The sequence below is a fragment of the Semicossyphus pulcher genome, unplaced genomic scaffold (genome assembly GCF_022749685.1).
Source record: "Semicossyphus pulcher isolate SPU_LCO1_2020_fin unplaced genomic scaffold, fSemPul1.0.p SCAF_3, whole genome shotgun sequence".
Taxonomy (NCBI): Eukaryota; Metazoa; Chordata; class Actinopteri; order Labriformes; family Labridae; genus Semicossyphus; species Semicossyphus pulcher.
Genome location: NW_027211704.1, coordinates 7270174 through 7296435, shown reverse-complemented (window position 1 = coordinate 7296435; position 26262 = coordinate 7270174). Strand labels below are relative to the sequence as shown.

General features: G+C 40.2%; 3 protein-coding genes across 4 annotated transcripts; 2 read left to right on the top strand and 1 right to left on the bottom strand.

Moving 5' to 3' along the window:
• The first annotated feature begins 202 nt into the window (after positions 1-202).
• dram2b (DNA-damage regulated autophagy modulator 2b) lies at positions 203-5749 on the top strand. Its single transcript, XM_069678482.1, has 8 exons — positions 203-402; positions 1902-2064; positions 2356-2423; positions 2820-2962; positions 3053-3230; positions 4549-4631; positions 4737-4829; positions 4942-5749. Exons 2-8 carry the CDS (start codon positions 1934-1936, stop codon positions 5053-5055), a joined length of 810 nt encoding a protein of 269 aa, XP_069534583.1. The 5' UTR covers positions 203-402; positions 1902-1933; the 3' UTR covers positions 5056-5749.
• A 777-nt stretch (positions 5750-6526) lies between these two features.
• Positions 6527-14823, bottom strand: cunh6orf89 (chromosome unknown C6orf89 homolog). 2 transcript variants are annotated; one of them, XM_069678347.1, is made up of 8 exons: positions 14702-14823; positions 12158-12424; positions 11484-11649; positions 11045-11193; positions 10690-10841; positions 10115-10250; positions 9799-9922; positions 6527-8154 (listed from the first exon to the last, which is right to left on the bottom strand). In XM_069678347.1, the coding sequence occupies exons 2-8, from the start codon at positions 12344-12346 to the stop codon at positions 8072-8074; spliced, it is 999 nt and encodes a 332-aa protein (XP_069534448.1). In that variant the 5' UTR covers positions 12347-12424; positions 14702-14823; the 3' UTR covers positions 6527-8071. The 2 variants fall into 2 exon arrangements, with proteins under 2 accessions (XP_069534448.1, XP_069534447.1); XM_069678346.1 differs by having other exon boundaries at positions 14707-14823.
• A 1415-nt stretch (positions 14824-16238) lies between these two features.
• nfs1 (NFS1 cysteine desulfurase) lies at positions 16239-25561 on the top strand. The gene is made up of 13 exons (XM_069678903.1): positions 16239-16567; positions 18185-18261; positions 18366-18482; positions 18578-18661; positions 20237-20389; positions 20485-20578; positions 20788-20922; positions 21193-21350; positions 21449-21554; positions 21709-21790; positions 22206-22289; positions 22599-22688; positions 22864-25561. The coding sequence occupies exons 1-13, from the start codon at positions 16462-16464 to the stop codon at positions 22925-22927; spliced, it is 1350 nt and encodes a 449-aa protein (XP_069535004.1). The 5' UTR covers positions 16239-16461; the 3' UTR covers positions 22928-25561.
• Positions 25562-26262: the final 701 nt, after the last annotated feature.

Here is a 26262-nt window from a genome sequence, read left to right as displayed (position 1 = left end):
AAGAACAAAACAAAGTCAAAACTTCTTCCTTTATGTTTGAGGATTTTAAATACCTAATTTCAACTGGTGTTCACCAACAGTTTCAGTTGAAATACCTCGTACTAGTACGCCAGGCTCGCCTGCGAGGTAAGTCTCAGGACAAAGTTGTCCCTCCTTTTTGTCTTGTTATTGACAGGCGCATGCGTGCCCGACTCCTGTCAGAGCCGCGGAGCAGCTACAACTCCGCTATGCTGAGTTTCAAACTTTACTTTTAAATGGCAGTACAGCAAACTACCACAGCAGCCAATTGAGGATTATTGACATTTAATGGAGGTTTTGTTCACCAGAGTCCGGTAGTGAAAGTCTGGATTAAAGGACTTTTATTATTACAGAAGATTGTGATCGCTGTAAGACTCCAATAACGTGAGTGTCATTACGTTCAGTTAAAAACAGTTTTTTTGTTTGTCAGGCTGGTTCACGTGACGTCTCTTCCTCAAGCGAGCAGCTGTTAGATCCAACTGATAAAAACGATTAAACATACCCTTAGCCTTGGTTGGCGAGTGCTATTGTGGGTAGCGCACGTTAGCTAGCTTACTGTTGGTTGTAATCCTTTTGTTTTTCATTTTTGTAACAGTATTGATCCTTATTCTCTAACAAATCGATGTTACTGTATGACAGCATTATGTGTGTGTAAGTATATTCTGTGTGGACTGTTATGTGTAAGATTCGTGTTGAAAAAGCTTAAATCGTCCGATATTTGAATGGAGTTTGGTGTGGGTTTCTTGTCCGCCAGAATAGCAGCGAAACGGCTTATTTTATGTTTTCTGTTTCACTTCCTCACTAAGAACAGCTGGGCTTTGCAAAAAAGCTCTTTGTACAGTACCATAAAATTCTTATCTTTTAAATTAACAGTCTAAAGTCCGAATTGCAGCTGTTGTTGGAGGAGCGTCTAAGTTAATTTTAAGATTTATGTTTTACCTCCCAGGTAATCATATAATCAAATCACAAATTAATAGAGCACGGTTAGCCTAATATTTACAATTAAATACAGTACATTTACCCAGGAAACTTGGTTGATTATGATTGTCAAACCCTTTACTTCCTGTATTCGGGTTTATTTTTATTCGACAATTTTTATTTTTATTTAATAGGAAAATTATTTAGCTTTTCTTTCTGCATGAAGTTCCCATTCTAGCTGGATTTAAACTGCCATTATTCAAATTCAGGGTCATTTTATCCCTGATTAGTTCAGTAAAACCAATACACTAATCATATTAGAGAGAAAAAATGCTGTTTCCTGCTTCACTTACTTGAGCTCTCTCCTAAAGGAATATTTAGTTACCCAACAAATAAAAACAATACGGTGACTGTTGTTTTCTAATCCCAGATTTTATCACAAGGGCATTCATTTCATTTTTCATATTTGCTAAAAAGTAATGGCTATTGAAAATAAAATTTTATTCTGCATTTATCCAATATGGACATGTACTTTTTTCCAGACCATCCCCAAGCCTGGAAAACACTTTATTAAAATGTGAATCTACTTCCATGAACAAAGGAATGAACACACTACTGGCTGTAGTGTATTAACTCTGACCTGAGGTTCTACCTTGTTTTTTTATCCGCTAATTATCAATCTCCATTTTTTTAATTGTAGTATTTAAGTCTCTTTAAGTCAATGTGAACTTCTTGCAGCAGAAGAAAGCTTTCATTTATGTTTTCCTCTACATAAATAAAGACACTTGGTGCACAAATTAGTGCATAAAAATGCAGCATAATACAGGAAAAAAAGGGTTTAAACACTCTAAATTTCCTCCAAACCTCCACCCCAATACTATGTGCCCACACCAATTAAATAGTGTTTGATGTCTGCTGTGTGCTGTTACTCAAGATGTGTTAACGTGTGTGTTAATGTTCTTTAGCCATCAACACACACACACAGAGCGAGGGGACCATGTGGTGGTTCCAGCAGGGTCTGTGCTTCCTGCCCGTCGCTCTGGTCATTTGGACGGCGGCGTCCTTCATCTTCGCTTACATCACAGCGGTGGTGCTGAGACATGTGGATCCTCTGGTGCCTTACATCAGGTTGGCACACACACACACACACACACCTCTCTTACAAGTTAATATAAGCAAAATTGTAATGATGCGTATACCTTCAATTGTATTGTATTAACCTGAATTATTTTTCCTTCTTTTTATCGGATACTGATGCCAGTTTATCGTCCACGAGTTTCAGTATTGACACTATAACAAACCTTTTAGGATTTTTACATTTTGGTTCATAAAATATTTTGGAAACCAAAACTTTTTTTTTTTAATTCAACAGTAAAAAAAACACGGCTTCTTGTTAATGAACATTGTTGTGTGTTGCAGCGACACGGGGACGATGCCACCAGAGAGGTGTGTGTTTGGCATCATGCTGGACGTGTCAGCATTTTTAGGTAACACAAACAAACTGTATGTGAAGCCGTTCTTAAGAGTGTATTAATAAAAACACAAATAAAAAAAATATAATTTGAAGATGTCAACCTGGGTTTTGTAGTTTATAAATATATATATATATATTAAATCTTCAAGATAACCTTTAGATTCATCAAACGGATATATTTGATTAAACCATAATTTTTACGTCAGTTTACCCTGATTTTACTGTTGTATGTATATAGTGAATCATAGTTATTGTTTATAATTTAATTTCTTTGAACACCTTAAAGATCTATTTATAGTTAGCTGTTAAGTTATTGTTTTAAATACATTCTGAATTTTGGCTGATTTTTGAACTATGATCATTTTAAGAAATGATTGCTGTTTGTCTGTGTGCATGCGTGTGTGTGCAGGTATCGCCACAGTGTACGTGCGTTACAAGCAGGTGGAGGCTCTGATAGGTGAGGACGAGCTCAGACTAAAAAGACTGAACCGCATCGGGCTGCTGCTCGGCTGGATCAGCTCCTTCGGGATGTGCGTGGTCGCTAACTTCCAGGTGAGTCCTGCTGGTTTGATCAGTTCACCTGTACAAAGTCTGAAGTGTTGAACATGTTAGCAGTGAATGTGTGTGTGTGTGTCAGAGCAGAAGACCACCCTGTTCTCCATGCACCTGGTGGGGGCGGTGCTGACCTTCGGGGTAGGGGCTCTCTACATCTTTGTCCAGACGCTGCTCTCGCTCTACATGCAGCCTCACGTCCACAGTAAGACCACCTACAAGGCCCGGCTCGGGATCGGAGTTTGGACCCTGTGCAGCATCATCAGCAGTATCCTCTAACGTGAATACAGCAGGACACGCAGAGTCCAGCTGTGATGGAACAGGGTTTATTCTACAGTCAGTAAGAGAAGAGCTGTAGCGAGACCATAATAATTCAGTGAGGAAAAACTAGTCCTGAATGTTTGTTCAGCCTGCTGTAAACAAAGTCAGTGGGAAGAAGGATGTCGACACCCAAGTGCCCTTGAGAGATTGCTCTTTTCCGGAAAAGGAACCTAAAGATGTAATCTAGAATATCTCAATTTTGTTCTTTTTGGCGGCACCTATGGTGATAAACGGTAATTGCGGGAGCACACTTCCCAGATATCCAAACAGTGTTGCATGTGTGACGTCCACGGTTGGCTTCGGTTGTAACTCTTGATTTTCCTGGCTGACGGTCGCTTTCCTTTTTTAGACTGTTTGCTTCATCTGAGCGTCGAGTTTGTTTCTTTTTCTTTGGATTTTCACTTCTTGTTGAAGTTGTATCTGTAGTCATCCATCTTTTCTTTGTTTGTTCAGCCATAGTAGATTACTGTTTACTCCCAAAACTTGCAGAGACCGGAAAAGCTGCCGCTTAGCTCCGCCTACCCTCTCTGGCAGACCAACCACTGCTTGCTGATGGAAAACGCGTCACTAACTGGGCGCCGCTTGTGATTTTTTCCGCGAGTCGCCACAGACACCCAGTCTGTAATACTGCAAATGCAAAGGCTTTCAACAGTGGGCTCAATCACCATTGTGTTACCTCATTCGGCGACAGATAGTGACTTAACAGACATTTATTTACATGAAAATCTTCAAGATTATTACTTTAACAACCTTTAACCTCTGACTCTTCTATAACCTTAACTATTGAAAAACCTTTTGGCTTTGTTTTTAGATTCTGCTTTTTGTTTTACAAGCAACAACATTTTGCATGAAAGTTTTATATTTTAGCACATGTATTTATATTTTGTTTTAGGAAACAAAAGGCAGAACTCAGCATAGAAGCTGTATGGTGTGTTCATGATGTGTTCAAGGACTGTTCATTTACTGATCCATTGGTGCATTCCAGTGAAAAAGGTCCATGGCAGAAAATAATCCAACAAATTTGCATTGACAAAGCCCTCGCGTTACAGCACTCAAAACCTGTATGCCCTTCCAGGATCGCACACCTGACCTGACAGTGCTCTTCCTTACCATTTATGCCTGTAGCTGTAGCATCACAGCAACACCCACACTACCAACAAGAGATTACAATGAAACACTGCAATTTGGCGCTTACACTTGTATGTTTTGTATTTATACCGTATAAGAGCAGAGAGCTGTGATCCTTAACCGCGCCTTCTCCTCAGTGTTCATATCATCAGTCATCATGTACAGCAGTCTGAGGGGAGTGGACGTCCCTCACAAGCTGCACTGGATTCCTGGAGAGACGGTCAGCAGTCCACAAATATGAACATACTTCTATTTCTCTGAAATTGGTGGATGGTTAAAAAACGCAGCATCTGCATCATTGAGGTTTGTTTCTTGTCTCTCTCAGGGCTACACGGCTCACATGATCAGCACCGTGTCTGAATGGTCTCTGGCCTTCTCCTTCATCATGTTCTTCCTCACCTACATCAGAGACTTTCAGGTACTTTGAATCACCTTTTTACCCACACAGTTTATTATTATTATTATCCTTTAGACAAACAGAAAAGCGGTTCACATATCCTAACTTTTTATGTTGTCTCTTTTTAATGAAGAAAATTGACCTGCGAGCTGAAGCAGTTCTGCAGAGCAGCCACCTGTACGACCTGCCGCACGGCCACAAACGTGAAGCCTCCGAGTCGTCTCCACTGCTGGGCGGGGGGACGTGATGAGCAGCAGAACAACTCATTTTACTCTGATCTAACATTTTTAAATAATTTTAAAGGCTTTTTTTTATAAAGACTCTCTTATTGCTGGTGTGGTGGCTCTTAAAGGGGCAGTACACCCAAACGTGCTCTCTCTATCCAGTCACATAGTTTGGTCTTTATTTGTACAAGATTGCAGATATGACTCCTTGACAACACAATGTAAGTGAATGGAATTTTGTGTAATCCACAGAGCAAACAACGCTGTGAATGAGACAGAAATCTGAAAACCTGGATAAGTAAAACCAAAACTGGAAGGAAGAAGAGATTTTATATATTTTTGTTTCAGATAACTGACCCTTTAAATCGATGCAGTTTGATGCTTCGCACTTTGACCTCAAACTGCATCAGAGTCCCTCTATGTGACTTCCACGCCTTCAGTATTGCACTGATATCATTTGTATTACAGACTACATATTAAACACTTCACACTGTTTACTGTCAGTTATCAAATATACCGACTCCTCCTTCTCATGTCTTTGAAGCCCAGCGGGGGGGCGAAGGTTAGACAGTGACTAAACTGTTATTGTAAATGATTATGTTGGAGAGCTGAGGTTTCAATCTATGCAAAGCAAAACAAGACTTTAATAATTTCACTAAACTTCTGACATGTAGATTATTCATGTTTTGACTAATAAAGAGGTTTGTTGTCACTGTGGTCGAACTTTGTCTTCTTTAGGTTTTTATTTACCGTTTTAAATCTATTCTTACTGGAGAGAATTTTCTTATTTTACTTGAGATATAATCTCGAAGTTCTCAGTTTCGTTCTATTTGGCGGCACCTTATGGCGATGAAAGGCAAATGCGGGCGCATACGTCCCAGATAACCAGACGTCCACGGTTGTCACGATTATTGAAGATAACCCGGAAGTTATTACAGAAGAATGCACCAACAGATGGATGAAGATTTCTAAGCAAGCCCGGAGATGTTTCCTGTTGAAGTTCTATCACGAATATACAAAACACTATTGTTCTACATTTGATCACTACTTTGTTACCTTTCACCACTTCCCTTCCTCACTTCCTTGTTTCTCCTTTCCTCATCAGTGAATCTCTATTTGCGCTCCTTGTCACTCATCGTTAGCCAGATTGAGTTCACCTGATCACTCATTTAAAGACTGCTCTCCCTTGCACTCACTCTTTCACCTTAACATGGAGCAGTCGTTCAGATTGATATGAGACATCCTGTGTGTTGTGTTCCCCTTTATTTAGAAGAAATAAACCACATGACCCTCCTCCGTAGCTACATACTGTAATGGATATTTGTGCAATAGGAAAAGGTCATTTTAGAGAACAATTTATAAACTGGTGGACAGGAAAGTTTGTTTTTCCCTCTTGGATAGCTGTTCTCCGAAAACTCCCGAGGCTGTTGTCAACCAGCGGTGAGTAAAACGACCTCTTCAACACATCACAGCAGTAAAAGTCCCACACAGATGGAAGCGAATACATGACAAGTTTTAATCTCATAAAACTCTGACATTTCTATTCACAGCGTCCACTTTACAAGATGAACTCTTTTTGTTCAAGCGCCCGAAACTGGTTTGTGAATTCAGGGATTTTTCAGGGCACTGAGACAAAATAAAGGAGAGCGTCTGTTAAACACTGCAGATCTGACGGGCGTTAACTTTGGCAAACTGATTCAATATAATTCTCTTTACAGACCCTGATTATAAACCAAACGTCTCCTCCACTGCTTCCTCCTTCGTGTCTGATAATCACCAAAGAATAATAATATTACAACACATTATTATTATTAAAATTAATGGCTTGAACCTATATACATACAATCATAACAATAAATAAAGACACTGAAATTAGAGAAGCAGCTTTGTCATTAAAATTAAAAGAACATGTGAAGCTGACGAACTTGAAGGAAAACAAAGAAATATTTCCTGATGTGTTAAGAGGAGTAAACGGTTGTTAAAGGATCAGTTCACCCAATAAATACATATTCTCCCTGAAGAATCAGGTAATTTTGACATCTTCTGTCCACGTTTTGAGATAATATTTCTGCCATAAAAATGCGACAGAGGTGAAATTAAATTAATTTCACAACGAGCATCTCATTTAGAAACCGATTCCTGTGACTCTAAATAATCCACGGAGCACACTGGAGATAACTAAGTTCTATAATTTGGGTGAACTGGCCCTTCAAGAACCAGGTGAGGAGCAGAAGATGAAGCAGCAGGTGTGTCCTAATCCTTCAGGGGGGTAACAAATGTCCAGGAAGTCCCGACACCAAAATAAATCAAAAGAGAGTTCCCAGAATGCACTGCAAAAAAGAGTGCTTAATATATACTGTAAGCCTTGGAAACAAAGTCTGATGTGGGTCCTTATTTAGCTGAACGTATTAATAATTTAGTTTGATTATAAGTCGATTAAATGCATCAAAAATAGGCGTCTTACCATCAGCAGCAGGTACGCTTTTATTTGTGTTCATGTTAACTGTTTTGGGGTTATGTTCTAGCCCCCCATGAGAAAAAAAGAAGACATCTCTAATACAACCAAGGAACCGGAGTCAGTGAACACAACACCAGTGGTTCTGAATCCCTGGACAAATCAAACGTGTGGGTTGTGATCTGCTCTGGAAGAGGATAAACCGCGTTTCTCTACTTTCTGAAAGAGCGACACATCCATATATTTCTTTCATTTAATTGCTGCAATCCGTTGAAGCTATGGCACGAGCACAGAACATCCAGAGCATCGGAGAGCTGCAGAGTTTAAAGCCTGATGATGATCTGATGAAGTGAAAAAGCTCCTGACTTTCTTTAAAACCTGCAGGAGATGTCCTTTTTCATGTCATGTGTGAGGTGGTTTTCAGTTCTCTGAGGACACTGGAAGGAGAATCACCAGATGTGATTATAAGGCATCAGTGGGCGGGGCCACAGGAAGGCCGACGAGCTCCGAAAACGCCTCAGCAGGAAGTCGAACATTCAGTCAGACCTCAGTCCTGTCCTCCGTCACGGTGCTGCAGCTTCTGGTTAAAAGGCCGATCCGTCACAGATTATGTTCTGGCCTCGGCCCGGGAACAGCTCCATCTGCCAGTACCGAGGGTCAGCGTACACTGCAGAGGTCAGAAGGTAAAAGTTCTACAGTTACATTCAGAACAGCTTACTCGTGAATCACGTATTGGTTTTATAACGACACACTCTCTCCAGTTAATGACACTGAGCCATTTGGTACACTGTCTGCTTTGTTTAAAGTCTGAAAGAAGCACTTGTTGTTGTAAATATTCTGTTACTGTTAATTGAGTTTGTGGTTTCAGCTGATTGTAAAAGTCAGATGACTGAATCGTGATCAGCCGAGAGTGCTCAGTGGTTGTGATGTGTGTGCGTGTACTGTAAACTGTATGTCGGCATTGTGCTGATCGGTAAACATACTGACGATCACAGCAGCTTTAGAGTCAATGGCTGTGTTCGAAATGCCATACTATACTAGCAGTGCGTACGTGTTGACCAAAATGTGCAGTGTGCCAAAAACACCCGGATGTCGTACTGATTCAGAAAAAATCTCCAGTATGTATCGGACCAGTCTACCCCGCCTACTGTATCTCACAATGCAAAGCACTGTTGTTTACTTCCGCTTTCCAAAACCGGAAACTGGCGCCTGCCGTTTCATACTGCAAAATAAATTTGAACAGCTCCGTACTACACGGTAACGTCAGACACGGTACGTAGTATCTGATTTCGAACACAGCAAGTCACAGGTTTTAAACACCTCGCCACGTTATGTTTCTCCAATTATATTGCACGTGGGTAAAATGCATCAAATAATAAAGTTCTGGAAAAAACATAAGAGACCACTCCAAATCTCTCTCTACATGTCATGGCCAGCCCAATCCAGATCCGAACCCCATTAAAAACCATCGAACAAAGAGCGGCCTAACGTCACCCTACAGCGCTGTGACAGACTGGTGGAGAGCATGCGCCAAGATGCATGAAAGCTGTAATTAAAAAACAGGTTATTCCACCAAACATTGACCTCTGAACTCTTGAGTTAAAACATTAGTATTCTGTTGTTTAGACATGAACATGAACTTGTTTTCTTCGCTTTATTTGAGCTCTGAAAAACAACTTTTTTTGAACTGGTCGTCATTTTCTGTAAATAAAAGACCTCAATGAGAATATTTTGTTTGGAAGTAGGAGAAATGTTGTTTACAATGAAACCAAAATTTTAAACAAACACAGACCTAAAAGTAGAAGAACCAGAGAAAAGCAGATTTTTGCAGTGGTCTCTTAATTGTAGCTGTATAAAGATACCCGTAACTGTGTTCTGTTATCTATGAGGAATGTCCTAAAGAGAAATGTACACAGACAAGATAAAATAAAGAATCTCCATATAAAAACAAATTCGTACAAACAAGATTATAACAAAATTCTTTATGATTATTTCATATTTTATGCAGAAAAATAATTTGTCTTATTATTTAAAAGGTCTTGTTTGCTTAGAAATTCTCAAATATAAACACGACATAACATTTATGAATCTATTTATGTCATTGGGTTGTGGGACTAAATATATTTATACATCAGTTGTTGGGGAAAAAATGTATTTTTTATTAAACAAAAGTCTCTTCCAGAAGTAAGAACAGAGCCCATGAGATCTTATTTTGCCCTAACAGCTGTAGGCCAAAGTATATTTTTCAGTCTAAAATTATCTTTTTGTTTCATTAAAAGTTTGTGGATAGGAAGAGTGCTGCAGGTGTTACCCATGTCTCCAGGTGCCAGCCACAGGTTGAAGGAGCTGCAGTGTTTCTGACAGCGCTGAACAGGCAGAACTCGAACTGTCGGCAGCCCCTCGCCCACCACCAGCCAGCCAAACACCCCCACACCCTGAAAAACACAGACAACAATAACAGAGGAGGGAACAGAGGGTTCTTCATCAGCCAACGACTTAGCAACCATTTAGGCAAAAGGAATCGTGTTTATGGTTCATTATAAGCTGGTTGTTTTATTTTTGTTTTGTCCGTCACTCCTGTCATCAAACCTATCTCTGTATTACTGTTTACTGATATGTGATCTCACCTTGCTCTGCGAGTTTGTGCTGTGTGTGACCAGGCAGCGCTGCACGATGGTTCCAGCACTGTCCAGCAGGGGGCAGAGCTCAGCCTTCGGGAAGAGCCACCTCAACACCTTCTCCCTGGTCCCAGAGCTGAACCGCCTACACAGACAACACCACACAGCACATGCAACCATGCACAATCACTAAATACCACCCACAAGTGTCCACTCAGTGCAGGGAATGAGGATTTAGGGATGATCTGAATTATCTGTAAGTTATCTGCAAAACCTGAAGAGTCCAAATTCAATAGAGTTTTCTGTTTCTTTGCTCATTTAGAGAGAAAAGCAGTGTGAAGGCTGATCCCCTACTTCCTGTTTGTGCTTCACAATAAATGCATTTTAACATGAAAGCAGTGACAGGCCTTTCTTGTTTAACCAGAAGTGTTGACAAGGAGTCTTTGTGTTTTTCTTAAAGCAGATGAAGACAAAAGGATGGGTGAAACTTCACAGGTCCAAAATATTACATCTCATACTGAGTATCAGATAAATGCAGATCCATTTAGGTATCAGAAATATTGAAAAACTTTGAACATGTGTACCAGAGCAGGGTGAAGTTGGCAGGTCCTTGTGGGAGGCCGAGGTTGAGGTTGTGCAGACCGTCGTCCTCCTCCAGCAGGATGGACATGGAGCCTGAATGAGCCAAGTAGAGCTCCTCGAGCTGCTGCCGCTGGATGCTGAGAGCCTCCCCACCCTGCAGAGACCAGTATGAACCAACACAAACCAGTTAGAACAAAACCATCCCATTTGTTAGCAATGATTTATGTTTGAAAAGGGGATATTTATCAAGTTACTCAGAATCATGACAGTTTTGATTCTGCTTACAAAGTTTACACCCATACAGCTCAAACGGGATGGTATTTCATATTGCCATCCCTGTTTGTGTTGACCTCTGACCTTCAGCAGGACCAGCTGTGGCCCTCGTCGCACAGTCACCGTCCCTCTGAGGCTCTCTGGGACTTCGTGCACCGAGGAGATCTCTGCACAGCCCGAACAGTTGACCAGATTCTGCCTTAGAGAGCCCGCACTCCACCACTCATGGAAACCTGCAGAGAATGCACACACAAACATCCACAGAGGCACACATTAACATCTTACAATAATCTAGTTGTTCATCATGCATTTCTTTCACTGTGGAAACATGCATCATTTTCATTTCTTTTTCCACCGTTTACAAGAACATTTTCTTGACCATTGAATGAAAACTTGGCCTGTGCACTAAAGTAAAAGACCATAAATTGGCCAGTGCTCTCTCGCTGTGCTCTTTTGTACATGTCTGTTTTCATATGAGAAATATGAAACTGAAAGAGAGGCCGAGTGATCGTCTTCTTCTGACCTTGCAGGTTGTACTTCTTGGCGATGGGCAGAGACAGCAGGCGGACGTGGCTGAGGGGGGACGACCAGTTGTAACAGCCCAGGTGGACCAGGCCCAGCTGTGGGGCGCTCTGGGGGTAAGTGAAGGCCAACACCACCACCAGCAGGAAGCCCACTGCCACTACAAACTGCAGAGACAATCAGGACATTATTACCAACACTGGGAGCTTCCTCTGGACACACATGAATACAACTTTACACTCAAACAGCCTAAGGAAATATAATATTCTGTATTAATCTTTTAATCAACCATTTAGATCTCTGTCAGTTGGTTGGTTGCTCTTATTTTCCCTTATGTCCATATTAGAATGGCAGAATCACTACTTTACATGATTTTGATCCAAACATGGCGCACCAGCAGTCTGAGTTGGATCAATCAAGATATCTTTCAAAGTATTTTTGGCTGAAAACTCTTGAAATGTATCCCTGCTGATCTGCAGAGGGCAAACGGTTATACAAAGACAGGATTTCCACTGTGTAAACACAGCAAAAACTCTGCACCAAAGCTTTACAGACGACCTTGAGAGAGAAAGGGCTTCTACTATCTGTCAAACACAACATAAGACATGATTTTTTTGTACATTTAAACCAAAAAGGCCTTCAAATAATGTTTTCAGCAGTGTAACATTTTCTGACCTTTATGGTGGCTCTCATGATGGGGAACTGCGGCGGCTCTCTCCTGGGCTCGTTGGTCTCCAGCACCTGCTTGATGAACCTCTCGATCTCTCTCTCCGACATGCCGTAGCGGTAGCCCGACTGGCGGAGGATGTCGATGCTCTCGGACAGTTTGTCGTAGATACACGGCTCGCTCATCGTCGTTCCCATGACGGCAGCGACGGCAACGGCTTCTCGCTTAAACACGTCCGACTTCAGCTGCTCTGGGCTCCAGGAGCATGATGACACCTAGGAAGTCACCTAAAATGTTAACCGTTATGACTGTAAAAAAACACAGCTAGATATCATAAATTACATGTTTAAAAGGAGTTATCATTTGAATTCTTATATTTAAAATTCAAACATGGTCGTAGTTCTCTGAGTCTCAGTGTGTGCTGTTCTCTCTCGCCTGGAGAATGGACCTTATAGAAGAGCCGCTTATACCAACAGATTTGTTCTCAAGTCTAGTGAGTGATCAGACCTGTTAGACAAGTCATGCACAGATGTCCCTCTAAACAGTTTAACTGAAGAATTATCATGCCTGCATCTGAGGTACTTAAGTAAGTATAAGGATGATGCAAATCAGGTTTCTCTTAAGTTTATGCACGCTCCCGTCATCTTGACTATTTGGTGTAATATGGCCATAAAACGTCTGAGCTGTCTTAAGTCAGGCTTTTTCTGTCTTGTCATTCATTTAGACTTGTTTAAACTTGGATTATTTTAGTTTTAGCTAATGAAAATAGTGAAGAGCAGGAAAGTGGATAGATAGTAAACATGGAGAGGACACTGAGGCGAACCAAGGATATCTATTAGGTTCCCTGTTTTCTAACCAGGGTTGTTGTTGCATTCAGCAGAGTCTTCTCTCTTTCAAAACCCACTGCAGACACAACTAGAGCTGTGGCCAAAAGCTGCTTCCGTTTCTGCTCCATTGTTTGTTTTTCTTCTTGGTAACTAGTGGCAGGATGGAAAATAATCTCAAAGGAATCTATATATAGTCTTACAAGTAGTAACGTGTGTCACTAAAAACCTGCTGTAAGAAAACGCTGATCACTATAATCTACAAATCATGCTAAATGTGCTGATAAAACAGCGTGTGCATGCTTTCAATTCCGATATAACGTGTGTGGAGGGATCAATCAGATGTATAGATGCAGAGTTGTAGCGTGAGCATGATGGCTTGGAGGACATGAACTTGGAGGCAGAACAGCGATCACTGCTCGCTAATGACCCCAAAACAGAGACTGTGATTATTGATCACTGTGCTGACTTTGATAAGTTTCAGTCACTGTACAGAGTCTTTGAGTAGCACAGTACAAAATGTCCCTACTGTATAATGTAGTATAATAGGGTGCAAAGAAAGATTTTAATATGTTTTGAAAAATGTTTTTGTATCTATAAATGTAATAAAGAAACAAATGGCAAAAATGTGGTGGTCGTTATGTTAAAACTACAGGTTTGCATGAGGTCGGACAAAATATCGCTACCGCAATATATCGTTGTCCCAACTGGTGTGATACAATAATCTTATCGCTGGTGCCTAAAATCAATATTTTAATTCAAAAAAATAAATAAGGCACTCCAAATGGATATCCCTGACAGTTGGAGTCATCGCATCACTGTTTTATCTCAATACGTGTCAAAATCCGTGAAACTGACCTCAATTGCAGTGAATAAATAAATTGATTATGCACTTTACCTTTCTAATGTCCTTTTGTATTCTTCAGTCAATCAGATATCAGGACATAACGTTTAAGCAATCTGTAATAAAGTGTTTGTTTAATTTTAGAGGTTTAGTGTATCTAATTACAATAACAATTGTCTAATATTGTATACCGTGATATTTTCTGGGGCATTGTTGTGCCGTGAAACTCTCAAACTGTTGCAATTCTACTACAGTTAGTCTGGAGAGTTGTACATTTGTATCCGAGTCTAAGGACACAAGCTCTGTAGGAATCAAAGGTTGTGGGGTTTACTGTGGGTCTAAATCGTAAACTGCAGATAAAAATGGCAAAAGTACACATATAGTTAAAATAACCTTAGCAGCACAACCTTTGGCAATGTCTGTGCACACAGCAGAGGAGACAGTAGAGACAAACAGCAAAACCTCTAAGCGTCCACATACAGACAATAACAAACTTCCAGGTGCCTACATATAAAATAATCAATGGTCTCTGTAAAGGAAAAATTTTATGACCTCGTCGTGTTTCGTTGAGTAAAAAACAAAATAAACGTCATCAGTCCAGCTGCTGCAGGCACGACGGTTTAAACCCGTGAGCCACATTTAAGTTTAAGTCAATGTCATTAACGTTACAAACTCCGGCGCGAATACAGTGAGGTGGCATGATTTAACTGCTGTTATTTCAATGTGATTTAACATTTATAAAAGGCAAAAACCTGCAGACATAGCACTGCAGCAGCGCCGTGATCAACTCACAGCTGACATGATAGCTTGCTGCTTGCTAACGTTAGCCTTGATAAACACATTCATTTTACGTCGCTTAAAGGAAACAATAGAAAACTACTAACCTCACCTTAAAGTGGGATTCAGGGCCGTAGTTGTACACCCTCCATTCCGATTTAACGCGTTAAATACGTGTATAATTAAAATGCATTTCCTTGCTAGATAATGGGCATGGCTTCCATAAACAGACCGGATACAGTCTTCTTCTCCTAGTAGTGGTGGTTAATGAATTGCTGCATTACCGCCACCAACCGGTATGGAATGTAAATGGCATCAAATTATATTTATTATTACAACAGAATGGTAAATAAGCATATGAAATTAAATTCCAGAATATCAAATGGTTTGTTAGCATGTTGTAATATAATTTCCCTGTCCCTTCCTCCTAATTAACACCTTACTCTGGCCAAACCGACAAACAAAGTCCACTTGCGCATTTTTTGGCCAAAGAATTTGAGGATGAACATATAACAAATGGACAGTTGGTTCAGAGGATTGGCAAGTTAACTATAGAATGAAAATGTTGATGAACAAAATAGAAAGTCAATGTGATTCGTTTTGACCAAGACCTTCACACTGTGTCTCTGAGTCAGTTGAAGATGGTGTGTACAATAAGAAATTTAGGCATCCAGTAGCTTACAAGACATATCACACGTCTGTCACCCGACCCCCTTAAGTCCTAAGAAAATAATAAAAATTAAGACTAATTAAAATAAAAATGTAAAAATAAAATAAAAATACACTGTTTTATAATACATATACTGTTGTGAGAAAGGGAAACTTAAGGTAAACTTGAAATAAATTAAAGGTTTTAAGGTAAAAGCTAGATAGGCCTAAGTGAGGAGTGCATTCCCAAATCATTAGCACCAGCCTATACGACATTAATGTGTTATGCACCAGAAGAACACCCTTATGGGTCTTTTTATTTCCATTTTAAAGCATCAAATGGCATTCTTTTACAATTGTCATCACTGGAATAGCTACCAAAAAGGACATCACGTTTTCTCCAATTGAAGTGCACCTGAGAGGGCACTTTGGTCACCAAGGCAAGGTCAATGAGTCAAGCAACTAGAAATATATACAATGTTATATAATGGAAAATGTATGTAAAACGGTTAACAGTCTCTTTGGATTACTGATTATTGTTTGGTGATTGAGCCAAGCCAAAGGACAACTGTTAATCAATTATAACCATCGAGTGAATAATCTGTCTTGCTCCTGATAAACGGAACAAAAACAGCGCATGTACACCAGTGAGATTGTAGCATGTCCAAAGGAAGTCCCGTTCCGTGTTTCCGCTTCTTGTGCAACGCTGAAACAGCAACAAAACGAGCTGCGTCAAGCTACAATGAGTAACAGGAACAAGCTGAAGAAAGAATGGGAAACAGAGAATAAAGTAAAGTATTTGAAATTATGATGTATCATATTAAGCATACAATTTACATTTTATATTTTCCACCATTTCTTTTCAAATAAAAACTTCTCTATTATTTTATTTTAGGGAGAGATCTTTCACGTTCATCATTAAAGCGTTTTATTTTGAAAGTCATTCCCGGAAGTCTTGTCAGCACGCCTAACTTTACACTGGCTGAATGTGTTATAACTGGATGCAACTGAGAGGCGGCAACGTTTCTCAAACTCAACCGAACTTCGCTCACATTTAAACATTATTCTAAATCCGTGAATCACTTTGTTCACTTTCTTCTTCGGTAACCAGCAGTTTAGACTGGTGCAAACCGGTATACGCTGGTGTTTTGGTTGCAGTCAGCGTGTTGTTGTTATTGGAGGTCAGCGGGTCTCCAGGTGAAACAAGCACGCCGTCAAGATGCTTTCCCCGGGCAGGACCATCTCCTCCCGGCTGCTCAGGCCGGTCTCTTGGATCCCTCTCCGGCTGGGCTCTGACCAGAGAGCCGCCAGCACGCTGCAGAAAGGTAACAGCAGTCGTGTGAAGTTAGCATGGTTATTTAATTTGGCGTAGAGCCGCTAGCATGAAGCTAATCCCGAAAGTGACGCAGTTCAGTATGGGGACGGGAAACTTCATAACTGTTTTGAATTTACTGGATGCAACTATGGACATTAACAAGAGTGTGACGACTTTTAAACTGAAAGATACATTAGTACAATAAAAATATCAGAAAAACAAAATGTCTTCATTTACCACATAACTTGATTGATATAAAGTTAATCTTCAACAATTCTTCATTAATAAGGTAAAGTGTCTTACATTATTGCAGTGTTAGTTCTTTGTATTTTTATTTATTTATTACCTTAATTAAATTACCTAATTCATCAATTTATGTGTTACACTTTTATTTTAATAATGTGTGTTTTTACCTGTATTTTTTTTTTACTTATATCAGCGATATTGTTTGGATTTGGGGGTTTTGTTTGTCAAAAAAAAAACAAGACAGTTAAACACATAAACTCAAGAGAGATGTTTGAGATTTGAGAGTGGCTGCAAAATAATGCGTTTCTTAGACACAAAGTACATAATTACAGTTAGTAAACAGTAAATTATTTATTTTCTGTGTGCACATTAAAGGTGCTATATGTATTCTTTAGAAAATTGTAGTTATTAATGATACTGGTGGTCATTTAGTGAACTGCAGTTCGCATAATGTTGCTAGCATCAAGCATCCATTGCATCAGCCAATACAGTGCTTGACATACTAGCCTTAATTTGATTTACTAGCATTACATTAGCTACGGTATGTACTTATCTCTGCTAAATTGAACTTTTTTTTTATCATAATGCGTAATTTAGATAATGGATTGCATAATCCGTAAATTAATTTTGCAAGCTAGCTAACTTAAATATTCACTTATAATATATAATAATATGTATAATATTTTGCAAGCGATTATGTTGGCGGTGGTAGGGAGAGGTCCTCTGATTACCCTAGTGAGTCTTGTTGCAAACTGTCGTCTATGTAGGGAAGCTGAAGAGAGGCAAGGCACTCAGGAGCTTGCAGAAACTATTGAATTTACTGTCCCCAGTCCTTCACAAAAAAATTCATTTTATTTCAAATACTTCCTTTTGAAATAAATACATCAGACCCTGAAGAAGGCTGTGTTTGCTGCTATGTTTGGGTTCTTTCTCGGCTTCTTTTTCCGAACTTTTGAGCACTCCAGACTCTCTTTTAATTCTGCAATTTGCTTATGTATATTGTTATATGTTTTTAAACTTAAATATCTAAATTGGCTGAAGAAAAAACTCAGCAGTGGTGCAACACACAGTGTAGATTGTAGTTTGCAGTGCAGATTCATATACAAGAATGTGCTTTGTGTTTGTTATATAGAATAATCACAACAAAATATAAATAGGAGGAAAATAATACTACACTTTGCACACATGTTTTGACTACGACATGATACCTGATAATACAGTGTTCAGTTTTCAGAAATTTCCACACTCGACTATAGACCCAGTTCATGAATGACTCAGCTAAAATCCTGACCTGCCTGTGACCACTGACTCATACAGATGTGATTCAGCAAAACCAGTTGACTTTCTCTGACAGTCTGCCTGTTGTTGTTTTGTGCTGCAGAGTTGATAAAGAAGCAGGAACTGGACAAAGATGAGCCCCGCCCACTTTACATGGACTTCCAGGCCACCACGCCCATGGTAACATATTTAACAATATTGTAATAGTTATATAAATAGCAAACTGATGTTTAAGTCAGAGAGAGAGAGTTACTCAAAGTTTAACAGAATGTTTGTGTGTGTAGGACCCCCGGGTGCTGGACGCCATGCTGCCCTACCAGGTGAACTACTACGGTAACCCTCACTCCAGAACACATGCCTACGGCTGGGAGAGCGAGACTGCTATGGAGACGGCCAGGAAGGTAGAGACGTTAACAATGTGTAGTGAGTCATTATTTAAATAAATCTGATATTATGTGAGAGACACTGATTCTGTGTTGTCTCTCTCTCTGAGCAGCAGGTGGCTGATCTGATTGGAGCAGATCCCAGAGAGATCATCTTCACCAGCGGAGCCACCGAGTCCAACAACATGGCCATCAAGGTAACCTCCTCCGTTCTACCCTTCCAACCTTCTCTTCATCTCCTCTCACTACTACCTCCTCTAGTTCTGAATCATTTAGAACATAAAGAATAAAGGGAGAACACAATTAGGATCTCAGCACAATTAAAATACACTCACATGTCTCAGGAAATATGTGCTTCAAGGGCCTTTGGGAGGTAGTTGCTACTTGATAGTATAGCTGGTATCATTACTAGCCTGGTCTTCTAGCACTACTCAGGCACAGGTCTTCTCTCCAGTTTCTCTGTTTACTTTAATGCAATCTACTTCCCCTCTGGTATTTTGTCCACTATTGCACTGCACACCTTTTTGTTTCTTAAGAAGTTTCTGTAGAGAAGAAATAAAGTGTGCAGAGTGCCGGCATGCCAGCCAGCTTGTTTGCTTAGCTCTAAAGATAACGAGTTCACAGTTAATCTCTATTTACAGATTCTACATAAAAATGTAGACTCTGTTTCACACAGGACCTGACTTTGGTATGAGAATTTTTCTGGTTTCTGTTTGTAGTACGTTTGTAGTCTGAGTAGTATTGACCAATCGCGTATCAACAGGCTGCGCGTATGCAGGAAAAACAGAACCTAATCCACCGTACTGACATCCCGGCTCCCATCAACATCATCTGATGATAATTTAGCTTCTTTTTCATCTCTATCAACGGAAATCTGTAGCAAGTTCAGCTAACACTCTGTTCTAGATCAAAAATTCAACTTAAGCGACAAACCTGATCAGCATTTAGATTTCCCGACTTCCTTGAATGCATCAGAAATGATCGATCCGACTTCTGTTCAACAAACTTCCCCTCTTCCCCTCAAACAACCTCTTGAGGACAGACCTGACAAAGCTTCATGTTGACTTGTTACTAATCTGCATCATGATGTTTTTATTTCAGCAAACTTAAGAGCCGTTAATTAAAGTCAATCACAAGAAAATCTGTTTCTTCTTCAGTTCATACCGCTGAAGTAAGCCAGAGTGCAGCCTCTGTGTAACTTACTATTTACAGTGAAACTGAGACTCGGCATAGACAGATGAACGGGCGCTCCTCTGGGGGATGTATTATTTTGCCGACATATCTGGAGGGGAGAATTTCACTTCACTTTTGATTTGAACACACGGTCGCTTCTCAAGTAAGCTAATTAGACTGTAAACAATGCAGCGCACGGAAAAGGAAGTCTTGGCTGGAAGTCCTTATCGCTAAACACTGGCTACACCGGACATACCGATAGTTTTCCATTGTTCCCAGAGGACAATGGCTAAGAAAGGACAGATATATCATCGTCTAGCCTTTGGGTTCAAAGATTGGTTCACAGTTGATTAAAAATGCGTCCCAAAATTGAACTCAGCACTCTGCTATGATTGATGTGAGGTGATCCACTAATTGCAGCAAATCAAAACAGAAATGAATTGATTCAACAAGCATTTTTTACTTTTTTGAGCACTGTTTTGACGTAACATACCTTGAGATCATGGGTGAGTGATAACAGTCAGAAGGTAAGAAATAACATTGAGTTAGGACCCAGTTTGTTATGTCAGTAATGACCCTGCCTGTCCCTCCTCCTGCAGGGCGTGGCCAGGTTCTACAAGGCCAAGAAGCGTCATGTGATCACCACGCAGACTGAACATAAATGTGTCCTGGACTCCTGTCGAGTTCTGGAGTCCGAAGGATTTGACATCACCTACCTGCCGGTCCAGCAGAACGGACTGCTCGACCTGGAGGTACACCTACATGAAGTGAACATATAGAGTATGTACAGCAAACATACATAAGTCATTGTATCTATTAAATATTCTGTGTGTTTCTGTGTGTTCAGCTGTTGGAGGCCTCCATCCGCCCCGACACATCCCTGTTGTCTGTGATGACCGTCAACAACGAGATTGGAGTCGCACAGCCCATCAAAGAGATCGGTAAACATGGCAATACAAAGGTTTTTTATGGGCAGAAATCAGGATTCTAAACTTTCCACATTTACAGGCTTTCATGCATGTTTCAGTCATTTAGAATAAAACTGATCACATCGAGCCTTCACTTGAGTCCTGATCTTTATGTTTTCACTGGGAGCCTCTGTTCCATGAGTGTTTAGATCTAAACTGTCACAACTTCTTCCTCTCCGCAGGTAAGATTTGTCGTTCCAAAGGAGTCTACCTCCACACTGATGCTGCTCAGGCTGTCGGAAAGGTTCCCATAAACGTCACTGACTGGAGGGTTGATCTGATGTCCATCAGCGGTCACAAGATCTACGGACCCAAAGGTTAGCCTCAGCATTACTTAACATTACAATAACTTTGAAATAACATGTGAGTGAGAGATTACAGCAGAAATATCAACATTTCCAGCACTGTTTAGTAGTATATGTTTCCTCTATTTCAGTATCTTTAAAATATGCATGGTATTTATTTTGTTTTGTAAAATCCAGCTTAATGCCAGCATGTATTAACTAAACAGTAGGGGATCAAGTTATGATCCCTGTGGTGCTCCAAAGTAATCCTTACTTGGTTACATCGCTGTTATGTGTGTACAGGTGTAGGAGCTTTGTATGTGCGGCGTCGGCCCCGGGTGCGTTTGGAGCCTCTGCAGAACGGGGGCGGACAAGAGAGGGGGCTGCGCTCCGGCACTGTCCCCACCCCGCTGGCTGTTGGGTTGGGGGCTGCCTGCAACATTGCCCAGCAAGAGATGGAGGTAAAACAAATGCACCCATATATACAGAGACTACACAAATGCACTTAAACATCCAGGGACTTAATAGATGAATGTATTATTTTGTGTATTTTCTGCAGTATGATCATCACAGAGTGTCCATGCTGGCTAATCGCCTGGTCCACAAGATCATGTCAGCGATTCCTGACGTCATCATGAACGGAGATCCAGAACAACGCTACCCTGGTACACACGTACACACTCAAACAAAACAATGACACCTAGTATTTAAAGAAGTGAAAGTCCTTGAACTTAATGTTGGAGGTTTAACAATTTTAAAATCTGGCTACTGTAGATGAGAAAGATCGCTTTATCATCTGTCTGTGTGTGTGCGTTTCAGGCTGTGTCAACCTGTCCTTTGCCTACGTGGAAGGAGAGAGTCTGTTGATGGCGCTGAAGGATGTCGCTCTGTCATCTGGAAGGTCAGACATGTTAAAAATGTGACATAAAAACAGGCTTGGATTAGGTGCTTCTGGAGATAGACAGGAAATGTAGGGAGTAGAGAGTAGGGGATGACATGCACCAAATGATAAGACCGGGAGTCGAACCTGCGATCAGTGCGTCGCGGACTGCAGCCTCTGCATATGGGGCACCTGCTCTACCAACTCAGCTAAACCAGCATCCTGTAACTGCCATGTTTTAATAAGTACAACACCATTTCCATTTATTTGGATGCACATGCATGTGTGCTGGTGGCATAATAACATTCCTGTATTCGCAAATGATTTAGGAAGTAAGCAAAGAAAACAGGCAAAATGACTTTTTGTTTTCTGTTTGATTTCACATGGTAGTTTTATCTTGTATGTACAACATAAATGAATATGTTTGTGCTTGCAGTGCTTGTACGTCAGCATCTCTGGAGCCATCATATGTTCTCAGAGCGATTGGAGCAGATGAAGACCTGGCTCACTCTTCCATCAGGTAAGAACCCTTTTCCAGGTCATAAACGTACTTACTTAATGTATATTGTTATTTATTATTATTTTGATGAGGCAACGTTTCTTCAGGAAAATATTATAATCTTGTTCATTGTTGTTATTCTTTAGTGATTGGAAATAGGATTATAATTAAAGTTGTCATGTTTATGCAAAAGCATTCTTTAAACTAGTCAAAAACTCATCAGACTAAACTGTCCATCTGAACATCAGCTGCTCTCTGCAGCCTTTCTGTTCTCTAGTCTGGCCCCAGGTGAATCACATGTGAATGTAAACTCCTGTTTGTGTGTGTTAGGTTTGGTATTGGCAGATTCACCACAGAAGATGAGGTGGACTACACAGCAGCGAAATGCATCCAGCAGGTCAGCCGACTCAGAGAGATGAGGTGAGGTCACATGCTGTATATTTCTCTCTTCCTGCCTGTTGATTGGTTAATGTGAATAAGTTCATTTTTTTCCAACACTGGATGATGGCAATACTATTTATCATGTAATCTAAATGGCAATAGTGTCATGTCTCACACCCAGTAACCTGTCTCTCTCTTTTTCTGTCTGTCTCAGTCCTCTGTGGGAGATGGTTCAGGATGGCATCGACCTGAAGAGCATCAAGTGGACACAGCACTAGACTCCTCCCACTTCCTGTATACTTCCTGGCTGGCAACGACGACGACGATTACGATGACGACGATGATTCCCGGAGAATCCTGGGAATGGACCAGCTTTTTCCTTCCTGTACACAAACACGCACAAACTTCCTGTCCGACTTGAAGTCCGTTTGTAGATGTCCTTCTGTGTCTCTGTAGAAGCTCCTCCCGTTGCTTTCTCAGGAGATGTTGCTCAGAGAGTTGGCCAAAATATTGCAACCTCTGCTTTTTTGTATTTTATCTGTTGCACATGAGTCGGCGTCTGCTGGCTGACAAGATGCTGGTGTGTTTGCCCGAAAGGTTGTCAGAGGCTGTGACGTGTTGGCCCTGAATCACAAAGTCAGGTCATGTTCATCCGGCTCCCTTGTTAGCAACTTCAGCTACATCTGGGTTTACTAATCCAGCTCTGAGAGTGTTCCCATTAAAAGCGGAGTTCTTTGCTGCAGCTAGTCACATGTTACATCATCGGAACTGTTATGTACTGGATATGATATGAGATGCAGCTGAAATCTGAGTGTAAATTGTATTACTGAAGCAGCAAAAAGTTATTTACAGCAAGTTGAAATATATCAAATATGAACCCACAACTTTATTACGATTAAAAGGAATTGTATGAGTAAGAGTCATATATATTTAAAGTAAGGGTAAGGGTGCAAAGGGTGTTTTTGGACCAAACAGTTCCAGGGACTTCCTGAACAGAACTGCTCACTGGGACCTTCCCCGGTAAATTACATACCGTTAACAGCTTTTTCTATGTATGCAATCACACCGCCAGTATGGCTGATGTGAATGAGCCCGCCAGCGGTTTATACAGCAACATCCAAATATAACAACAAGATGGAGGACGCCTTGGTTGGAGTTGTGAGATTTTAATGGGTTGGAAAGGAGATGTTTGAATTTAGGCGTCACTGCTGGTCCATTTGTCTTGTTTGGTCCAAGGCTGCAGTCACAAGCTGTTAGACAGGTTTTTAAAGATGGAGTTGCTGCATTGGCTCATGTGTTTGACCAATCAGCATTCACTTATGTCTGGATGAGGGGTGGGAATCACAGGGCAACTCACAATACGATACCATATGTCAGTACACAATAACGATAATATCACAATACAGCGATAATTGACATTTTGGAAGAGAGTCATATAATGATGCATCACAATTAGGGATGCACGATGTTGGATTTTTTGCCGATATTTTCCAACCCTTTTTGACAATTTCAATACCAATATATTGGGCACATGTTTTTTTAACACCTCATTGCAGAGAACATCAAGTCTCCCCTGTAGTGGATAGATCACTGGCAGGTGCAGAAATAACATAATACAGTGCTTTTTAAAATGTACACATTCACTGGGCAATAAAAGAAAACAACTTAAACTTAGGTTCTGTACAAAATGCCATATTAATTTGTATGTAACCTTTTTTGGGGGGGGGGGGATCATCGAGCTTTTAGGCATAATATAAGTGTTGTTTTATCGGTGGAAAATATAGGCAGAAAAATGACATATCTGCCAATGCCGATATGTCATCTGCCATTATCTGCAGATACCGAGAACCTGCCGATAATATCGTACATCTCTAATCACAATATCTGATTAACTTCTTCTTCGGCCAATTAATTTCACTTGACGTTACCCTCATTCATGTCACAAGTGCCACCACAAGTATTGGGAAAGAACTTACTCTGGAGTAGGAGATAAAAAAAAGTCCCTCTAAGTTCATCGCTGATACTGAGCTATCACAAATTTCCCCTGGTTCAAAGACACACCATGATCAAATAAATGTGCTCATCGTGTTTTTATTTTACATAAAAAACTGTAGTTTTAACCTTGATATGATCCTTTGAAGTGAACTTGCAGCTCAGCCCTGATCTAACCGAGTTAAAAGTGAGCTCATTTAGTGATACCAGGGTGCCTCAGTAAAACACAAAGGTAGTTGCCTAAACTGCAGCTCTTGATTTCTGATTCGGGCTCTTCTAAAAGTGTTAAGCCACAAAGATATGCAGTGAGGTGGAACATAATGGGAAGACTGGGCAGTGACTTCAGCGAGATGTGGGACGGCAACTGAAGGCAGCAGATGTAATATTTTGGATTTGATGATTCACCAGTAATTCTTTGAGTCAGACCTTTTCACCCGCTGAATCACAAATTCTCTCTTGCTCTGTTTATAGGTGATGCACAGCTTTCTCTGTCTCACGCTAGATGTTGTTCTTCCCACATCAGTGTTCAGTATTCATTAATCAGTCAGTGTCATGTCAGTGTATCAGCAGCAGTTCTCAGTGAAAATCCAGACAGTCACAGTGTTAGCCACCGCATTTTGATTATTTTGTTCAAGCCTGGAACACTCTACAAGACTTGAGCCTTGATTCAACCACAAAAGCTAATTTTAAAGATTGTGGAGACTAAAAAAAAAAAGCTAAATAAATTAGGTTGAGCAATTTGGGTTTCTTTCCTCACAGGCAGAGAGGATTTGTAAAGTCTTGTATTCTGTTCCTGGATGTAGTCAACTGAGCCTAAATCTGTCATATTTATTTAACTCTTGCATCTACTGTCTTCTACTGTTACTCTCATTATACACATTATTATCCAATAAAGTTCTGCTTCATGGTTATGCAATAAATATTTGTTATGATTTTTTTTATATGAATGTTTATTTTATTGGAATAGGGATAACCTTTCATATCCAAATGCTACATGCCACAGTATTTATAGCCTTAGCTAGTTTATAATGCTGGTCAACAGTTGTATACAAATACACACACCTTAACTTACAGACCAAACCAAACCACACTTAAAAAACACTATTTTAAGAAAACATAAGTTTCATAAATGTTAAAGAATACAATTTAACTATAAAAATCCAATAAAAACCTATGCAAGAAATGCAGTTAGAGGGAAAGAGACCTCCCAGTTTTAATTTATACAATTTATACAATAAGTGATTGCAATCATTCATTATTAGTGTGATAAGTATAGTATATCAAATTACATTAAACAGAACACACAGATTAGATTAGATTAGATTAGATTAGATTAGGTGTTCTATGAGGTCAAATGTCCTCAGATAAACCTGGTTGGGGGTTCCTGGAGGGACAAAATCAAGGTTATAATCTGCTCTCTCACAGCCTCTGTGCTTCTGGTGAGAGTTTACACCAGATTTATTAAGTGAAACCTTTAATATTATCCAGTTTCTTAATATTTATATTTATATACTCATTTTTATTTTCTATGTCCATGAAATGTGTTACGCTGTTCATCTGGTAGGGGGCGTTGTTACTCTGACGTCAGGGAAAATCTCAGTATCGCGTGATCACGTCTGGT

Bases quoted from the DNA above. Each gene is read 5' to 3' on its own strand.
- dram2b (XM_069678482.1), top strand. From the start codon at position 1,934: ATGTGGTGGTTCCAGCAGGGTCTGTGCTTCCTGCCCGTCGCTCTGGTC. The intron at 2,963-3,052 runs GTGAGTCCTGCT...GTGTCAGAGCAG, and splicing joins GCGTGGTCGCTAACTTCCAG to AAGACCACCCTGTTCTCCAT. The intron at 4,830-4,941 runs GTACTTTGAATC...TTTTTAATGAAG, and splicing joins CCTACATCAGAGACTTTCAG to AAAATTGACCTGCGAGCTGA.
- cunh6orf89 (XM_069678347.1), bottom strand. From the start codon at position 12,346: ATGGGAACGACGATGAGCGAGCCGTGTATCTACGACAAACTGTCCGAG. The intron at 10,842-11,044 runs GTCAGAGGTCAA...TGGTCTCTGCAG, and splicing joins CACAGCTGGTCCTGCTGAAG to GGTGGGGAGGCTCTCAGCAT. The intron at 10,251-10,689 runs GTACACATGTTC...TTGTCTGTGTAG, and splicing joins GCCAACTTCACCCTGCTCTG to GCGGTTCAGCTCTGGGACCA.
- nfs1 (XM_069678903.1), top strand. From the start codon at position 16,462: ATGCTTTCCCCGGGCAGGACCATCTCCTCCCGGCTGCTCAGGCCGGTC. The intron at 21,791-22,205 runs GTCAGACATGTT...TTGTGCTTGCAG, and splicing joins GTCGCTCTGTCATCTGGAAG to TGCTTGTACGTCAGCATCTC. The intron at 22,290-22,598 runs GTAAGAACCCTT...TGTGTGTGTTAG, and splicing joins CTGGCTCACTCTTCCATCAG to GTTTGGTATTGGCAGATTCA.